Raw genomic sequence first — 21,099 nt, 5'->3', positions numbered from 1 at the left:
TGTTATCAGTTTTCGAGTTTCTGAATTCTTTAGATGACACGATACATTTTTTATTTCAGATACCGAAACAGAATATTATTCGGAGTGTTTAAATCTATACAATTCAGAACACGGAACTCTGCGTATAGGATACTTATTTAGATGCTCTACTGTCGTGAGTCCATTTTTTTGTCCGGCATCTCACAATATTGTTTTTAGTCTTAACGTTTAAACTATAATTTAATATAAAACTCTAGAAGTGTCGAGACTCGAAAGAAATTCAAAATTAGGCTTTGAAATTTACAGAAATAATAAAAAAAATGGATACTTTAATCGTATCTATAATATTCTATCTGGGCTCGACATTAATGTGTTATTAAACAATATTATTCTATAAGTCGACGATGTATTTGTTTAAAAATTGTGTGATTTTATTGTACCTCTACACTGTATACAGCCTTGTAGGCTGACCAACTAAGGTTTTCACATAAAGGTAAATAGTGACGGGAGAAAAAAAACCGTATGACAAAGTCAAAAAATGGATCGCTTCCCTCGTACAGTCGTACCTACCTATAATTATTGTTTTATTTAAAAACTTACCCTACAAATTAAGTACCTACCAGTATAGTTTATACTTTGCAGAGGTCGCTGTGGATATTTCTTAAAATAGTTAGTATTTAAAAAAAAATTATCTTGAACATTTTAGTTTTGTTAGTTAGGCACACATGAATTTACTAGACCAATTTGAATTATTTAATGCCAAAAAAGTTGTTAAATTACGTAAATAATAAGTCACATGTCTTATGAAAACAAAGAAGAATAAAATATAAGATGCCTATTTGAAACAAAGTAAATTTATGTTTGTAGTGTAATAATGTAATAGTTCTAACTTGTAAGTGGTATGAACTATAAACAATATTGACTATTGACAAGAGATGTATACTCTTTTATATACCAACAATGACAATACCATGCTGATATAGTTTCACATGATCCAAGTGATACACATTTCTAATAACATTAAGATGTAACAATTAATGCTGAATACGGTTTAATGCTTTAAATTATATGTTCAACAACAATTATTCGTAATATTTTTTGCTATACAGGCAGTTTCCAAAACGTACATATATTAATATCAGTTGTAAATTTTTTCAAACTTATATGTTATATAAAAGTTAAAAATTGCATTTACTTGTTAAAATCTGTATATATTTTATGTATAAGGTAGTAGGAGGTACATTAGTTATACGATATAGACACATAAATAATGGATAAATTATTAAAAAACTGTGATTTTATACCTGTATTAAAAAAAAATTATATAGCTGAAATTGAAAATTGAGTTGGACGGTCTTCGTGAAAAGGGAATCAAGCACGGATTAATAAATTAATCCGTGGAAAAGTCACTTTTTGGACATTTTGATATTATATTACATGAAAATTGAAAGAAATTTTAAGCTAGATCTAGTGGTAACACTGTCATTAACATGTTACCAGTGTTTTTATTATGTATTACAGTGCGCGTTTAGTGTCAAGTCAAAAATAAATATTTTTTGTGTGAGAAAGGTCTCAAGTCACCTATTTTTTTTAGTGATGGGAATAATCGAATGATTTCGATAATCGAGTAATTAGTAATCGAGATATTACTATAATCGAGATATTCACTCGATTAAAATAATCGAAATATTATCATGAACTAATATATAATAATTAATAATCAATCAATAATCAACTTATTAATAAAAATTCATAGTAATATTTTTAATTGAAATAACACTTTACATTTATTATTATAAATTATAATATAAAAACAAAATACTTTTTAAAATAAAACAACTGACGATTCATATTTCATTGTGTTAGGCTTATAACAAACAACTACTGTTCAAAACTTAAAAATAAAAATAATAATTAAAACTGATTGAGTATTTTACAACATATTTAAGTTACTATTTAAAAATATTAAATAGTTTAAATTTTTTGGTGACAGCTTATTTCTTCGTGTATTGGTTAACAATCCAGCTTTGGAAAATACTCTCTCGCTTGGAACCGAAGTTGCAGGAATACATAAATATTTTAGTTGTAGTTTGTATAACTCGGGAAAAGTATGTTTATGTTGCTTCCAAAAATCTAAGCAATTTTTTCCACGTTGCAAATGAGGTAACTCTAGATATTGACGAACCATTAATCTTGCACTAATATCAGGGCGAATAACACTTCTTACTTGAGATAATTTACTGTCGAAATGTTCCCACAAAGAATTTGAGGATTCGCGTGTTACAATTGGGGATGATGGTGTTTCACTTATATTGTTTCTAATGTTTTCATCGTCGTTATTAATATATATATATTCGGAGTAAGTTCTTCTATTATCCATTTTTCAGTATTGTCTGCATTATCAGCAAGTCCAAATGCAGTTTTTTTAAGTCTCGGATCTAAGAAAGTCGATTTTGCTACTATACTATTTTTTTCTAGAGATCCTAAACGCCTCGCTACTACATCTAATAATGTATTTTGTAGCAATATACCTGCATGAGTATCTGGTTTTATATTTTTGACTGTGTATTGAAGATCTCTTATTAGTGGTATTACCAAGGACAATGTTGGATATTTTTCTCCGGACAACTCTGACGTCATATGTTCAAATGGTTTTAAAATTGGAGCACAATCTGCTATTAAATCCCATTCTGTCGCAGTCAGACAATTTGGAGCCCGTCGGAGAGACGACATTGCAGCAGATATTGGATTTTTTATTTCAATGAGCCTTTCAACCATAATTAAACATGAATTCCACCTAGTGCTCACATCCTGCTTAACTTTTAACTCAGGGAGGCCCATATGTTTTTGAAATTCACGTAATTTCTCAGTTGCATAACTACTGTGTTTAAAGTGACCCACTATAGCTCGACAAGTTTTTAATACCTGGAGAAGTTCTGTGTTTTTATTTATGGCATCATTAACACTTAGGTTTAAGGTATGAGCTACACATGGGTGGTGATATTTTTTCAGATGTTTATTAATAGCATTTTTTATATTTGCTCCACTGTCAGACACTATTGTAACTATTTTGTGAGTTATATTCCATTCATTAAAAATATATGATAGTGCGGAAGCAATATTTTCTCCGGTATGACTTTCGCATACTTCTCTGGTAGCAATAACTGGCGAGTATAAATTATCGTTGTAAATAAAATGGCAAGTAACAGTAATATAGGATTTTTGGGAATCAGATGTCCACATATCTGTTGTTATAGACACATCATTTACGTTGTTTAACATAGATTTGAGCTTAGAAACAATTATGTTATACTGATCAGGCAGCAACTTTGTACTTAATAATTTCCTACTTGGAGGAGTGTAAAGTGGTTGTAATTGTTTTGTGTACTCTAAAAATCCAACATTTTCGAACCCTTTTTCTTTAACTATTTGTTTGTCTTTTGGTGTAGATCTAAAAATATTTAGTATAGACTATAGGTACCTACATTAATTAACCAATGCAATTTATTCCAAATAATATTAATATATTATATTTTTGTCAGTCTTTGGCCGTCACAGTAAAAGTAAAACGTAACTAACGCTCCAGAGATGGCCATGTCGTCGACGCCGCCCACTTTTTCCGTGACGAGCTCACGCTGCGTAGTCGCTTGAGAGGCACATTATTATTTCACGAACTGTCGAGTCAAACCCATCGATGACATTGACCGTTGCGTAAATATTGGGGTGTAGATAATGTACGAACCTAATAGCAGCGGCGTAGGAACCCTGTTAGCAATAATGTTAATGATAATGCATGACATTATTATTTTTAGTTGTTGGTATATCCACATATTTTTAGCCGAAATTCGAATTGAAGATTTTATTCACGTAATTTTACACATTTCAGATTCTTTCTCTTTATTATTATTATATTACTACTATATATATATATTATATATATATTGTTATTATATACATCTTTTGTGTAATAATGTGGAAGAAATTTTATTAAGCATTAAATAAATACTTAAGTAAACATATTTACAATTCAATTTTAATTCAATGTATGCAAAGTGAACTTGGTAACCTAATATTAATGTTTATAGATTTAGGTTTAATACACTTTGTAAATGATACTCTATTTAAATGTTAGTTATTGTAAGTTTATTCAGCATTTAATACTAATTAACTTTCTAATATTTAAAATCTAATCTAAACCAAGTGTTTATGGAACACTAAGAATTTACTTTAATGTGAAATTTAAAAATAAACACTTATTCTAGAATTATTGAATCTTATTTTCCAAACCTTTCAAATTCAACTCAACTTCAATATTTATAGAAGTTTGTAACATTGGAAAATGTTATGTGGGGCGCGCGCATAATACAATTTTATAATTTTTTTATCAACAATGGTCATTTTTTTTTGGAAATATAATTTTAGCGAGGTCCATTATTCAATATTAGCCACCGCGGTAGCCCCAAAGAAAGTCCCGGGGCAGCATGTGCTGCCTCTGCTGCCCCCGTGCGCACGCCTATGCCAAAACCAATTTAATTGTAAACGTTGATATTATGAACTACACAATGAAATTGTATTGTTGTACATGTGTTCCAAACATTATACTGCAATAGTGTCATTACTCAAAAATCAAAACCAAACATTAATCCTATTAATCCTTTAGAACTAAATACTACAGCGACGACTACATATAAAATACACTTTGGTGTGCCCCACTGAACAAGAGGAGAACTTTATATAAAACATATGACCTTGACCACGGCAAAAGCCAGTAGCCACTAGTGGCGGTACCTCGCTGAAACTGCGATAGCGGGCAGGCGTCTTCTTGCTTCTCTCGGACTTCGGTCTACGAGAGGAAACCACTGCGGCTGTTCGACGAGTGGAAACCACTGCGACTGCTCGACGAGTGGATACCGCGAGTATATACCACACAAGTCGGCGGAACTTCCCGGAACACCACGACGGAAACCAAAACCGGCAAAACTTGATGGCCCACATAATAATTGATGAGTAGGTGTTTTGACAAATTGGGTATGTCGGCTGATCACAACAATGACAAATACGATATTATCATGTATCGTGTTCACACGAAGTATTGTGGAGGCACTCGGGCGGTGAACGTACGCGACGCCTTCGTTGTGGTCAACCTCTAAGACGGAAAAAAAAATCGATTACTTGCTTATGATTCTGATGATGAAGGCTGATTGCGTCAACGACAAAAACACAAGTCTCGTGATCACACGCGATTTTCACGGTGGCAAGCACAAATGTACAATTAAACAACCGGGCCGGCGGCAAGATCGCCGGTGAACTCGATGGCTCGCTATAAAAATAGGAGGATAGCGCCGTTCATTGAAGTTTCTACGCCCGCAGTGCAGCTTGAAGGAGTCTTAATGATAAGTGCTGGCAGCAAAAATGCAAAAGTGTTCCGTGTTCAAACGCCTTATTACTTATTGCTTTACCTGATCTTGCTGGTATGCCCGTTGCTGCATATCATAGTTTTCACCGTTGATCATATCAACTTGCTCGGTCGACAGTATTGCCTGCTGAAAACCAGGTCATTGCGGCCTAACGAGAACATGACGTGTCGATCGCCGTACGGCGTCCTGGTCTGACAGTTCACCGCAAACCCCTAACATTGATTTGTTTTATTTCTTTTTTTAAGTCTATACGTTGATGTTGACGACTGCTACAAGTCGTTGACACTGGACGGTCGAATTAAAAATATAATACAATAAGTAAAAATAGTGATGAAACAGTCCATAATATTTCGTTGACTATAACCATTGTTTTTACTTCTATCAGTTCTATCTATTGACTATTGACTATAAAGTATAATTTGTGGAAATTAAATCGTGTTGGGCTGCAATGTGGTGACTGGGATAAAACCAATTCTACGATTATGTACTGCTACGGCCTACGACATTGTGTTACTACAAAAAAAATTTCCATTGTCCATCATAATACTGCTCCGATATCGATTACTTCGAACATAAACTATTCCGATATTATATTAAATTATTGAGACATATTTGCATTTTTCTGATAGAGATAACTGCATCTACATGATAACTAATAAGTAAAAACTAAAAAACTAAAAAATTGTAAGCCGCGGTGCGCGATATTGAGAAGATCTTAGAGATCAGAACTTCAGAATTTTTGAATGAAAAACAGAAGCATATTATACGGTGTCACGGTATGATATTAAAATGTATAGGTATTTGATATGTTATTTACTTAACCTAACCTTTCTTAGTATCTATCTCAATGACATTAAGTCATTTTTTTCCTATGATTTGACAAGTGACAACTGACAAAGTAAAAATTATATTTGTACTGTTGTCTATAATCCTTATAGTCATTTAAAGCTCTCCCATCTTGTATTACTAATATATTTCAAAATAAATAATTTCTGCTGGACCCACAATACTTTTAATATCTAGCAAATATTTTTTTTAATCCCAATCACATCTTTTAATTTGAAATTCATTGAGTTATTTGTTATAAACACAATTTGTTGTCTACAGTTTCTATAGAAAAAATGTATTTTGTATAACTTAAATATTCTTTTCTCATTAATCCTCACATTGATACAAGACCATCCTGTCTGCAGTTGAAGGTTTGTAAGCAATTTAAAATACATTCAACCTATTCGGATGATGGGCGTCTACTGCCCATATTAATTGTGATTTGACCAAAAGCTGTCTATACACATGAATTCCCAAATTGGCATTTTATTTTTTGAAGATATTTTAGGTATTACCTCAAAAACAATAACTGTTTTGAACTCAAGTAAAACAATGATTAATGATAAATTACATAAGTGACGTTTCTGTATCATCGAATTTAATGCAGAAAGATTTAATTTTGACAATCCGCACCATGTTAATATTTTCATATGAACGACATACTGATCGTTGACACAAAAAAAAAATCAAATTTTTTCATTCATTTTTATATAGGTATTAGGTATTATATTGACATTTGTAGAGTGACATTTGAATATAAATTTTCCTTTGTATTGAATTTTGCGGTTTAAGTGTTTCCGAATCAACTTCAAATCTGTCCCAGATAGCTTACGGCATCGGTAATCTAAATTTTGGCAGAAAAAAATCACTATTAAATGAATTTTAACTAGTATAACGATAGAAAAGGGTTTTGAAAGTGACGTTTCTGTATCATCGAATTTAATGCAGAAAGATTTAATTTTGACAATCCGCACCCATGTTAATATTTTCATATGAACGACGAACTGATCGTTGACACAAAAAAACCCGAATTTTTTCATTAATTTTTATATAGGTATTATATTGACACTTGTGGAGTGACATTTGAACATAAATTTTACTTTTTATTGAATTTTACGGTTTTAATGTTTCCGAATCAACTTCAAATCTGTTCCAGATAGCTTACGGCATCGGTAAGTTATATATTGGCAGAAAAAAATCACTATTAAATGAATTTTAACTAGTATAACGATAGAAAAGGGTTTTTAAAGTGATGTTTCTGTTTCATCGATTTTATAGCAGAAAGATTGAATTTTGACCATTAAAACCGTGATAATATTTTCATATGAACGACGAACTATTCTGTGATACTTAAAAATCTTAAAATTATTCTTATCAATGTTTGGAATTAAATTCGAAGCATTGTGTTTGGACCTTTGACATTTTGTTCATCTTCGCATGCAGTTATTGGTAATCTAGCGGTGTGTCGTAACACTGCCGTTGGTCTTGCATGAATGTTGGTTCAAATTCATTTAAATAAACTTAAGAGAATATATAATGGTACCTGTACGGTCTTCCCATGGAACTGCGTTGTCGTTCGGGGGACTGTCACTTTGTATTCAACGGCCCTACCGTGATTCGGTGGTCACGGTTGTACGCTTGCGGTTTTTCTGTATATGTATGAGTATGCCTGAAGCAAAACAAGAACTTTTCCATACTATTGAGTGATTGAATGTTATCCTAACATACTGTTAGCGGTTTGTCTTTATAGTTTATTTTCAAATTTTAAATATTTGTGTGACTGTGTTTTGTCTGAAATTACATCTTGACATACCATTACTGGTAGCAGCAATACGTTTTCGCGGCGAGTTGTAGCTAGCGTAAAAATTATTTCAAACGATATAGGGCCGTTGCTCATGGTGCTGATGGGTGGTACGAAATCATTGAAATAAATGTGTGAGAATCGGTAACCCGTACGTGCTTCCGATAGAACTTGCGTCGTTGTTCGCGGCCACCACATCATTGCTCAGATCTGCGCGACTAATCCGGACCACTTAAGCGGCCGCTTGAGGTGACTGTTACCTATTACGTCTGCGGCGACCGAGGGCTCATATCACACGCGTTGACGAAGTACGACTGCCTTATTAACGCACGACGGCGCAACACATAATGATGTTATATATATACATTTTATATTGATTATCTCCGATAACATATCGTCTACATGGTTAGCCTAATAATTATTGTTGTACAATATAAATATATACATACATAACAGTGACATCGACGCATTCGTCGTTTTAATTCGAGCATAGCCTAAAATATTATGCTTTAATAAAGCATCAACGATGAAAATTGTATAAGCGTGTTTTTTTTTTATATTAATCGTGATCGAACAATTTGTCGTTTGTGTTTATTGCGCTCAAAGACTGTGTGCAGCTTCACACATTGACTGTTTGATGACAAATTTGATTTTAAATTTAAAATAAATAACAATCAAACAATAATATTGAACTGAATAAAATTAATACAATTTTATAAAAACGTACCAATGTTGGATTACGGTTTGGAGTTTTCCACAACTGGACTGCATTTTTTACCGCGGTAACCCTTCGTCCTTCGTATTATTATATTCTCTCCATTAATTAATCTTAATTTATTTACTCAGGACACTACTGAATACTGAGTGCCGATCTATTACGTGTGCGTCATGCATAATATGATAGCGCCGGAATGCCCGCATCGGCATCACGTGTATAGTGTTACGATGCATAGACATTTCGGTCATAACAAAATGTTTTTCCCTTTTTAGTTTTTTTCTTGTTTAGTCATTAAGTAACATTTAGGGGTTAAGGTTAGGTTATATCACTTTTAACCGATAACCGATGAACCTATATGTTAAGCAAATTTAAAGCCGATAACCGATATATTCAAAACTTTTAATTTGGGCGAATGTAAGTTCCTACACGAGAGTAGCAGGTACACAAAATACATACGTTAGTTCCTACACGACGGAAAAAGGTACATATGTAAGTTCCTACACGGTAAAAACCAGGTGCGTATGTTAGTTAGGAACTGACGTATGTAATTGTTTACCCGCTACTCTCGTGTAGGAACTTACTATTCCCCTTTAATTACCAAACATTGACCAAACAAGTACGTTTTTTCTGTGCATTATTTTACTATGGATAATAACATATCTGCTTGGCTTAAGGAAGCTGGCGATGATATGTTAGATGATTTTGACCCCGACGAAGATGACAGTGATGGAGACGTATTAGACAATCCAAAAAATAGTGATGAATCTGTTGAAAATGAAAGTGATTCCGAAATGTCTTGTTCTGACGATTCTGTTAGAAATGATTTTCGTGGATATAATAAAGGTAAAGATAATATTATCAAGTGGTATACTGACCCTCCTCCTCGTAATGTTAGAACTCCACAAAGAAATATTGTAACACACTAACACACCTTCCTGGTGTAAAATCGGCAGCAAAAAATGCTAAAACTATAATTCACTCTTGGGAACTTTTTTTCCCCAACGATTGTTTACAAAAAATTACTTCTTGTACTAATATATATTTAGCAAAAATTCGTAATAATTATTAATTATCAAAGGGACAAAGATGTTTTAGATACTGACGTAGAAGAAATTCGAGCACTTATCGGTCTCTTATATATTGCTTATAAATATGGTATAAAGATTTTTGCTTTGGTAGATTCACGTGTATTTTATACAGTAAATATGGAAATTTACGCAGGCAAACAACCGATTGGACTGTTTTTACAGAATAATAGTGGAGCTAGTGTTGTCAAACATATGATAAAACCAATTGCTAAAACAGGCCGTAATATTGCTATTGATAATTGGTTCACTTCAGTCCCTTTAGTTGTCGAACTTCTAAAAGACTATAAAACGACTATGGTAGGTACAATGAAAAAAATAAAAGGGAAATACCAACATGTTTTTTAGACACAACAAATCGACAAATATGTAATACAAAATTTGGATTTGGAGACAATAATTGTCTTTTATTGTCATATGTTCCGAAAAAAGGAAAAAAATGTTATGATGCTATCAACAATGCAAACACAAGGTGACATTGATCCAAACTCGGGAGATAAAAAATTACCAGAAGTCATTTCATTTTATAATATGTCAAAAGGAGGTGTAGACGTTGTGGATGAACTGAAAGGCGAATACTCAGTTTCAAGAAACTGCCACAGATGGCCTTTGACATTATTTTTTTCTTTACTCAACATTGCTGGAATAAATAGTCAAATTATTTACAAATTAAACACTGATATTGTTATTCCACGACGCAAATTTTTAAAACAATTAGGGAAAGACCTATGCAAACCTCATATGGTTTGACGACAAAGTATTCCAACATTATCTATTCCTCTAAGACAACAAATTACAAGATTTAGTGGAATCATTTCAAGCCCAGAAACTGGAACCGGTACAAGTGGAAAAGCAAAATGCTCTTATTGTCCAAAAAAGGAAAATCGATATACAGTGGTAATAGTAAATTTATATTTTAATAATTAAAATATTTTATATTTGTAATTATATATACTATTATTTATATAGGTAATTTGCGCAACATGTTCAAATAGCCATAAATTATGGTAGACGATTGAGATAGAAACAATTACATATATTTTCTGGTTAATAAATTGCATTATTTAAATTTAATAAAGGATAAATAAATTAAACTAGTTGGCAATTATATATTATATATAAAAATGTAACTATGAATTACCTATAAAAGGTATTAAAGCAGAAAGAATGTTTTTAATGGAATTTTTTTTGGAGGAAACTTTGAACTTAATGTTATCATTAGGAAAAACCACAACTAAAGAACTACAATCATGGTTGTTATTCATGAAATCATATAAGAACATGTTTGTTGATTGTTCAAAATAAAAATATAATCAATGGTGAATGCACATATATGTTGTCACATATTGGGTATCTATTTGTAGTTAAGTATAGGTACATAATATTATGGAGGTAGAGATGTCGGACGACAGCGCCACAAGAGCATGGCCCGAAGGTGCACATTTTAACTTTAATAATAGTTATAATATTATTATGATATACTATGTAGATCCGGTCACTGTTCTGCGCCAACTGGAATACTGGATACATCAATAGTTTTTAATGAGCTGAAATATGCAGGCCCGACAAAAATCAAGTTGGAAAGTCGTGATTTCACCTCAGGCATTGCAGTGCATATGACTTCAACTGGTGATACACCCGTCATCGCGGATTTGAACTAAAACGAACCCGCCGTTGCACCTGGCCAAGATGTTATTATCGACGACATCTACATAATATTAATATATTTACACGTCATGTCCCGTCTTCTGCCTTGACCAAGTGTGCGTCCAAGTGTCAGCCATGTCGCTATGTCGCTACAGCCGTTTTTTTATAGCATCACGTATTATTTTATTAATTACACTGACGGTTTATGGCCGTTTTTGTTATATGTCCGCCTTAGCCGTAAGTGTCATTTTAATTTCAATGTGCATTCTTATTTTATTGTGGCACATTCCGCCTTGAGCGTCACTGTAGTGCTCCCGTCGAATTTATACATTTTATTAGCTTGTATGTGGTATGTTATGTTTGTTTGCGTTCCGTATCGCTGTGTTCTTGCACACCGTTCTTATACAATGACAAGTTATCCGCCCTTTTCCGTCCACGCATCCTGTATACCATGGTTTAGTGGTATACTACTGTCGTTTTACGTTTTCGTCCTTTGTCGAGTCGGTGACGGTGTAACAGGATAGTCATGGTATCGGCCCACTGAGTTTCATTAAATTATATATTTATATACTTATGTTTGTACTCATTTCTTATTATTATAAAAAAAAAAAGGTTGCCACATAACACTCATAACTGGCCCATATTTTGAGTGGCCCACCGAGATTTCCTCGGCAGCTTGCCGATTCGACCATTGCCTGAATTGTTGAATGTCATACAATATATTCTTCTGATGTAAGCCAGGCGTTTTGTTTCATTCGATGGTGTCAGCCTTATATCTGCCCTCGTATCACGATACATATTGTTACATACAACATATTACATTTAATTATTTAAATATTGGTTAGTGGTTACATAAACGATACACAAATTATTATATTACTACGAGACATTCCTTGCTCATGCGACGAACCTCGCGTTTTTGTTATCATATTTTTGAGGGCCACACTACACGCTCTTTGCCGACCGCGATTGGATGACCGTGTTATTATATATTTATAATAGGTATTAAAATAGTGATCCATCCGACGTTAGATTATAATATAATATCTCATATGCAGTAGGAAGTGCAATCTTGCATTATTTACGCTTGATCCTATTCTGTGTATTACAACGTGCCTTAGGTAAAAGCGGATCCAAGTCCCTCACCAGCATAGGCGTAACTTGGACTCTATTCATGTGGGGGCAAAAATAATTTTTGAGAATCTCTACACATTTTCATAATCTTATTTAAATTTAATATATATTATAAAACTGTTTTATCATTTTCACCACCATTTTTCATTTAACTCATTTTAAGCAAATATTTTTTTATAAACCTATACTATAAGTTTTATACCAAACAATAATACAATTACTACTTTCTTTTTAAACCATAATTAATATTCATAATTATATAAAAATTAAAAAGAAACTTTGTAGAAAACAACTTGTTTTAAGTTTTTATATTTTTTTTGTGGGTTTCTGTCATCACGGTTTCGGGCAGTGAAAGTTCTACTTGGGTAGGTACTACATCTATAATTAGTATTTAAATAAAATGTAAAAGTGTATGGATTTTAAATTTACAAGCACTTATTATTTGTTGTTATTGTACAATATTGTTATATTAAAATATATTCCTATAAAATATATAATATAATATATTATATTATGTATATGTTACGGTCAGAGTGTACAATTGGGCGTTGTAGTACAATGCCAAATTTCAATGAACAATGAGGACAATTATACACTTTTCCCAGGCATTGCACAGAATGACCAGAGCACAATGGGTGAGCAATTACAATGGTATAAAACAATTTTTGTTATCTTAATAATTTACAATAATTTTTTTATGAATATTAACTATTTTTTTAATTTTATTTTTGCAACTAAAGTTATCATGACATTTAGAAGTACATAGTTAACCTGCAGCCTTATACTTACATTTATTTGTGTTGCGCCGTTACCGATCCTACAACGATCGGCGGTTGTCGGCAACGACTCTCGTGTTATGTTGTAGATAGGAGCGGAATGGGTTACCCAAATATGTGCGAAATAATAACACGTCAGATAGGTAATTCTAAAGTGCATATGACACCGATCGACAGTATATATTATACAATACAAACATCAAATTAAATAATAATAATAAATGAACTGGTATAGGGCACCCAGGAATAATTATCAATACACACACACATATATTATATCATAACAATATCGGTCCACAACATAGTATAGAACTATACAAAAGACAATGATGTATAAAAATAATAAAGACGACCTGGTTCATTGCAACTTGGCTGACGATGCCCGTAGCCTGGTAGATGGCAGATTCCGGTGTGTCGTCACAAAGAAACAGCACGCAATAACGTTGGGCGGACAGATACGTTTGTCGGGCCCAACCATTGGCAAAAGACAAGAGCGGAAACCTTGTCGGTCAACGGTCTGGCTATCGCCAGACGAACTGTCACCGGACACTGGAGGGGGGAACTTGCTAGGGGCGCTTTTATCCCCGCTACCCCGTGATGTCCGAAGAAAAATGTATATATATATATGGCCGAATCGCTCCACGCTCGAACAATTTGTCTTGCATTGCTGTATACAGTTACACCGGTCATATCCTTGACCGCCAAGATTTGAAAATTTTCTATATAGGCATTTTGAACGTTTGTGTGTTAATGGTTTAAGTAAAACATATTTCGTTATAATATATACATAGTGTTTACAAATTATATTAGAAATAGTGGATGGCATCGACTTCATTCGAAAAGAAGCCGGGCACCTTCTTCCTATCTGCTATAACACGGATGGGTACTGGGTAGGTTAGCAGTATCCATCCGGTCCAACAATCTATGATTAGCAGCCAAGTCAGTAAAAATATCTTCAGTATCAATATTATACACTAGTGAATCTATAAAAGTAATTATATTAAATTAATATAATATATGCATGAGAACATTTTTAATATATTTACCTGTATCAGTATCAGTGTTGCAAAGTATTTGAATATAAGTATTCAAATACTTTTTTCCGTATTGAATACTGTTTAAAATACTTTTATTTTTTGAAGTATTTGAACGGTATTTTAAATACATTTTTTTACTATTGAATATTATTTTATTGAATACTTTTTTCTATTCCTTTATTTCTTTATTCCTTGGTAAATAATCATAATGTCATTATAATGATGTATATATTTATTATTTATGAACAATTCGATAGCGAATTTGGTCTTCGTCTTTAGTTTATATATAATTAATTAATTAAATATCTTTAGCTTAACTAAATATTTTTTACTCCGGGAAACCGTTTGTTTATCGTCGACGAAGATCGCAAAGGTACGTTATCGTTACCTACCATTTATACCAACATGTATTATAGTGAAATATTATACGAATCTTAGCTATGTCGTACCTGTACGGCTGTACGTGTGTACTGTGGGACGACTACGAATTGGTTCCCGGGTTGTCTACAGGTAACATACGAATTGGTTCCCGCAAGCTTTTGTGTTAATACAGTCTTGTTAAATTAACTTTTCAAATTATTATGATATATTCAAATCCAACCATCAACAATTTCCTTCCCATTTATTCAGACTTAGGACTGTCTAGGACTGTCTATTTTTTTTGATTTTAATTTAAGTGAGCTTATTTCTTTGCTTTATATATGTTTCGCATTGCACATTTGCACCGCTTTTAATTGTTCAATCAATAAAAAAATATTTGTGGGGTGGGTGGAATAAAATCTAGAATTCAGTTTTCCATGAAACGATTCGCAACGGTTTGTTGTTCGTTCTGAAGTGGCTGAAAAATCTGCCCAAATTGTTGGTAAAAAATCACTATCATTTTCAATATTATTTTCAAGTACATAATCAAAAAATGTATCAAGTTTTTCATGTACAGGTTTTATAGCCATCAACTCAACATAAAAGTTTTGTATTATATCAGGAGACAATAAAGGTAATCCGATAAAAACTTATAAGTTATAAGTAATTTTATTCGCGAACAAATTCGAACAATTGTATCCTGGAATGTGTTTTTTTTCGGGAACCAATTGTGTACGGAGACAACATAATATGTGGGTGCGACCTATTCTTTTAAAAGCTATAAATATAATATAAAACATAAACATTGATATTGACTGATAACTGATTCTGCTATAAATAAATGGATATGACTATATTGCCTGTTAATATAGTACCATAATAATATGTGGAATTAGGTATTATTTTGTTTTCATAATTATATTAGAAAATAATATTATTCTTGTGTGTACGGACTACGAATGACCAATTGCCAATTATTATTTGTTATTTGCACTATCAGTTATACACTATTACAATATTGCATATATAGCCCCCCCACGCTGTTTTACACTATTGTAATATTTATTACTCGGGTTCGTATCATTCGTATCGTGTTCGCTGTTGTCTGCTTGACGTCCCTACTTCCTACAGATTGTTAATAATTGTATTGCATCAACCGTATACTCTTGTTTTCATTGTTTAAATTGTAATACAATGAGTGATTGTGATTTTTCAACCGAAGTCGATCACGTTGCAGATTTAGAAGAACCAATTTTACCCAGGCCAAATTATCAAAAATATTTTTAAGTATTAAGAGTCATTGAGGATAATTTTTTTTTACAAGAAGCTGAAAGTGAAGTGCTTAAGTCGTGTCGATACAAGGTGGATTCACGTTCAAACTCTAATATAAGAAAACATTTAAGCGTAGATAAGTACAATGTTAATTTCATACCTGCCTATAGCCTATGACAGTTGACCCATCTAATATCTTGTGTGTTGAATTAATTTTAAATATTACAAAAATACATCAAAAACAGTGGCGCACAGTTTTTTAAAAGTCAAATTTCAAGTGCTTAAGATGTATAATAGATCTCATTATTCTATATTATAAATTTTCCTGGGCCCCACACGAGTCATCTCAGAGGGGCCCAGTATTCTTGTGTATATGAAATAAAATAAAATAAATAACCCCTTCCCCCCTCAAAAGTAAATCCCAGTTGCGCCACTTATCAAAAAATGTAAATTATTTATCAAAACTTATAATGTTAAGTAAAAGGTTATATTATTTCATTTTATTCAGACACAACATTCAACTATATTAAAGAAAATTGATTACGTTGATAATGCAGCGAACAAAAACACTTTAAAGAGATGCAATGATGGATCATTGAAGCATAATGCTGGTAGTTCTTTAAAACAATCACATAAAAACAACCAGTTTTATAAGATTTTTTGAACAGCAAAAGATTAACTAGTCAAAGTAAGAATGTGTACTGTTTATTTTTATTTTTTGTTTTATTAAATAGTTTTTAGTTGCAGCATTAACAAAAGTAGTTGATATTTACATGACTACATGACTATATACTGATACATCGCTAGTGAATAACACGGTTGTTGATGATTTAGAATGAATCGACGCAATCAACTTGTACATTCTTAATGATGAAGATCATGATTTGCAATATGCACTACCAAAACACCACCGATGTTGTGCACACACAATAAATTTAATAGCAACAATGGTAATTAAACATTTATTTAAGTAGATAACCTAATATAGTTAAATTATAAAATACTTTTTTTTTTGTTCTTTATTTGAGTTAAACAATCTATACAAATTATGTATAATAATCTTAAGTGTTAACAATTAAGGTTACAGCCAGAAGACATGAAGGAGAAGCCGCCCACTGGCAACACTTCAGGTCAGTATCGTAAGGTTAAATTATAAAATACTAAAATTATTTTTATCAAAAAGATTATATTTTGAGTAAGTATAGTGATCAAAACTATTAGATAGTAGGTTTAACACTTAATAATCATAATCAAATTTGTATGAATTGCAATATATTTAAAAGTTAAATTTTTCTTTCAATTTAAATGATAAAAATATATGAAAAAAAATATTCTAAGTTATAAGTATGAATATAATTGGCATTAACTATTTTCTATGATCTATATCCAAATTTCAATTTTAAATATCAATATATTATGTTGGTTTAATTTTTTATTATTAATTACACATTTGTACAAATTAAATACAAAATAATATAATTATTTGTATAACTTGTTTTTTTCTAGGAATCTAAAAAAGCTTTGTCTAATCTTGCATACAAAAAACAGTCGAGAAGAACTTTTGCCAAGTCTACCGCTTTGTGAATCAAACAAGGTCGCTCAACTAAGTCATCTGATTTATTTAAACAAAATCTTGGAGTTTATTTAATTACACCCAACGAGACACATTGTAATTCACTGTATGATGCAGTGGTGCTGCTTATTAAATTAATTAAAAATAATGAACTTATGTTTAGAATAATAATAGACTAATTGGCTATTGGCAGGTAAATTGTAAATCCTAAAATATTATTAATTATTTTATCTAAATTTTTTATGAATATTTCTAGGTTTAATAGAAGTGATATTGATTTCATGTGTCAATATCAAACAATTATGGGGCCAATTTCAATAAGCTTAGATTTACTCCAGGGTGATACTAACATGTACTTTGGTCATCTCCTATCTACAATTGAAGTATTAATTTATAAATATGAATTTATGACAAGTGATCAAACAGTTTCTAATTACCAATATGAAACTTCTGGTGACTGCCATACTTAATGGTATGTAATAATTAATTTTTTTTAAATACATTAATCTTATTTAGCCAAGTACATGCTTAAATTGTACACATTTAATTTCTTTTCATTTGAGTTGTTTTTGGTTTACTTTATTGGTAAATACTATTTACTAAGTACTAAATATATAGTGTCTCTTAGTTCTTACAGTCTTACTGATTTATAATGTAAAATTTTAATCAGCTGATCTATTATTTATATTTATATTTCTGCGTAGTAGTACCTACATTTATATACTCATGAGCTAAAATAAACAAACTTAATTGATAATAATTTTTTTTTTAGGTATAAAAACTAGGTGTGCTGATTATTTGATTGACAAATCTTTAACTACTGCTGCAGTCTACCACCCACTATTTAAAAAAGCATGGATTGCAAATGATATAAAAAAGCAATTGGTCTCTGAATATTTAAAAAGTCCTTTTATGACTTACATACCAGTGATGATGACAATAATGATGTAGAAGATAATCAAATGAAAGATAATTTATTTACCTTTTTTACAGGGTCACAAAATTCCCGAGAGGAAAAATCAACAATTAGTGATGAAATAGATATATTTAGATTTCCAACAGAGACTTAAGAATTTTTGTATAATTCACCCACTATCAAAAAAGTAAGATTAGTTGAAAACTTTTTATACTATTAGTAGTAATATTACAAAAACATTTGTACTTAGTTTTCAGGTATTTGTGAAGTACAACACTCCACTACCTAGCAGTGCATCAGTAAAGAGAGTGTTTAGTGTTGGTGGTGCAACAATTACAAAAAAAAGAACAAATATGACGGATCAGGAATTTGAACAAATAATGTTCTCAAAATGCAACACTCAAATGTTTGATTAATATAATATATTATGAATGATTCAGAATTAAATTGATTTTTTTGTTTTGTATTTGAAAATTATTTCAAATATTTTCACTATAGATAGTATTTGGGTGGTATTTTAGATACTTTATTTTATAAGTATTTGAGTAATTACTCAAATACTTTTTAAAAGTATTTGAGTAATTACTCAAATACTTTTTAAAAGTATTTTTTTACAACACTGATTAAATTTCTTTTCATTTGAGTTGTTTCTGATTCAGTATACATAAACCTTATCTTGTTCCCACATAGTGTCTCTGAATCACATTGTAGTGATAGTCATACATTATTGTCTTTAAGACATCGAGCACACAAAATCCTAAACAAAATATAATAAATGTGTTAGTAAATGTTGAACATAAAAATGTTAAGTATATTTACCAATATAGATAGGTTTATCAAATTTAATAATCTTGTTCTCTTGATTGACTGCGTTAGGTTATCAGTTATTACTGTAATTGGTACTGAGTTTAAAAGTGGACTTATAAATTATCTTCTTGTATAGCTCATTGTAGGTAAACAAGGGAGAAAATAATAATAAAAAAAAATATCACAGTATACTATGTAATATTATGTAGGTTTTTGCATTTGTTAGGAATCTATGAATTTATTTTTGAAGTCTATAAAATTAATATAGTATTTTATGGTTTTCAGTTCAAACCGGTCTTCTATTGTTCATATTTATACCAATTGTTTAGAGCCATGCCAGCACATGAACAATATTCTTGCAGATTTAGTTATAGGAGACAACTTCCAGATAACATATATAATAAAAGTTATTATTTGTACGAAGAAAAGTGTCAAGCTGAAGACTTTGCTTAAATATCATTAAAATATAATGTAGGTATCTGCTGTATAAAAATTAATACTGTTTTGTAATGGTGTTAAGTTAATGTATTAGATGGTGCTGATCCAATACAACTAAATACAAAAAAATCCAAGCACTTTAAGTACTTTTAAATTGACTAATAGCTAAAATGTAGAAATATTTTATTTATTGTTTATTAACATGTTTAGCTAAATAAAGGTTACAAAACAAGTTAAAAAACTATAAGTCAGGTATTAAACTTCTTATAAAAAAAAAACATTGATAATTTCTACTTATTATCATTCATTTACATTAGAGTCAATCACTGTTTTTGATAAAATATACCAACAAATTTTTGGTTTTATTTTCTTTAAGCCAAGTATTCAAACGTCATTTGTTTTTTTTTTTTTTGAAATATTTGTCTTCAAGTTAGATAAAGGTATTCATCTCGTTAATAACAATTAACTTCAGCTACTTTTGACAGTTGATGTATAAAAACTTACTATTTTATAAAACTAAATTATACAATAATCCCACAAATAAATAAATATTACAAATAACACATTATAGTTTAACCGTTAAGACTAAAAACAATATTGCTAGATGCCGGTCGTAAAAATTGACTCGCGACAGTAGTGTATCTAAAACTCTAAATGGCCTATACTCAGAGTGCCGTGTTCTGCATTGTATACATTTAAACACTCCCAATAATATTCTGTTTCGGAATTTGAAATAAAAAATGTATCGTGTAATCCAAATAATTCAATAACTCGAAAACTGATGACAACATATTATATTATAATACCTATCATCTATGGCAAAAGCCGATCGTCGTCACTCACCGGAGACGATTCGCAATTCTAATAATTTCATTGAACAAAAGAGAAATGTGTATGGCAACTATAAACATTTACTCACTTATTTCATTCTACTCAAGTAATTTTTATAAAAAATCTCGATTTTTTTCAATTTGGATTTAGATAAAGGAAGAAGTTACTCGATATGGCGTCTGCACTCAAGATATGGCGCCTTGCAGCTATATATTAGGTACCCGGACAGTCGATGTATACGTAAGTTTGATTACTTATTCTTTTGGGGCTTAAATATTTTACTTTTTAGTTTCAAAATTAAAATTTGATTTGCTACTCGTGTGAAGTAGGGGCATATTTTTTGTTCCCGAGCGCGCAACACAAAAAAATACGATATCACAAACGACGACGGCATATCCATATCCAGGTCGCAGAATAATAACATATTTATAAAATTAAATAGATATAAATAGTGTTGTACATACTAGTCATATTACAGTA

At 31.2% G+C, this 21,099-nt stretch overlaps 1 protein-coding gene and 1 long non-coding RNA gene across 8 annotated transcripts; one reads left to right on the top strand and one right to left on the bottom strand.

Annotated features, from left to right (window-relative positions):
- Positions 1-2,286: 2,286 nt before the first annotated feature.
- On the bottom strand, positions 2,287-5,492 carry LOC111035366 (zinc finger BED domain-containing protein 1-like). Its single transcript, XM_022316955.1, has 3 exons — positions 5,439-5,492; positions 3,614-3,744; positions 2,287-3,430 (listed from the first exon to the last, which is right to left on the bottom strand). The coding sequence occupies exons 1-3, from the start codon at positions 5,490-5,492 to the stop codon at positions 2,287-2,289; spliced, it is 1,329 nt and encodes a 442-aa protein (XP_022172647.1).
- Positions 5,493-15,799: 10,307 nt separating this feature from the next.
- On the top strand, positions 15,800-18,990 carry LOC111035375. Of its 7 annotated transcripts, none has more exons than XR_002604645.1 (8): positions 15,801-16,144; positions 16,563-16,742; positions 16,796-17,004; positions 17,135-17,184; positions 17,561-17,820; positions 17,884-18,099; positions 18,400-18,730; positions 18,794-18,990. It is a non-coding gene; the product is annotated as an uncharacterized LOC111035375 (long non-coding RNA). The 7 variants fall into 7 exon arrangements; XR_002604642.1 differs by having other exon boundaries at positions 15,801-16,186; XR_002604643.1 differs by having other exon boundaries at positions 15,801-16,742; positions 18,400-18,554; positions 18,621-18,730.
- The last annotated feature ends 2,109 nt before the right edge of the window (positions 18,991-21,099 follow it).

The sequence above is a fragment of the Myzus persicae genome, unplaced genomic scaffold (genome assembly GCF_001856785.1).
Source record: "Myzus persicae strain clone G006 unplaced genomic scaffold, MPER_G0061.0, whole genome shotgun sequence".
Lineage (NCBI taxonomy): Eukaryota > Metazoa > Arthropoda > Insecta > Hemiptera > Aphididae > Myzus > Myzus persicae.
This window is presented reverse-complemented; position numbering and strand designations above follow the sequence as displayed.

Excerpts from the sequence above, each read along its gene's own strand:
- LOC111035366 (XM_022316955.1), bottom strand. The coding sequence starts at position 5,492 with ATGATCAACGGTGAAAACTATGATATGCAGCAACGGGCATACCAGCAA. Across the intron at positions 3,745-5,438 it reads GGGCATACCAGCAAGATCAG|GGTTCCTACGCCGCTGCTAT; the intron begins GTAAAGCAATAA and ends TATTGCTAACAG. Across the intron at positions 3,431-3,613 it reads CTCTCAAGCGACTACGCAGC|ATCTACACCAAAAGACAAAC; the intron begins GTGAGCTCGTCA and ends AAATATTTTTAG.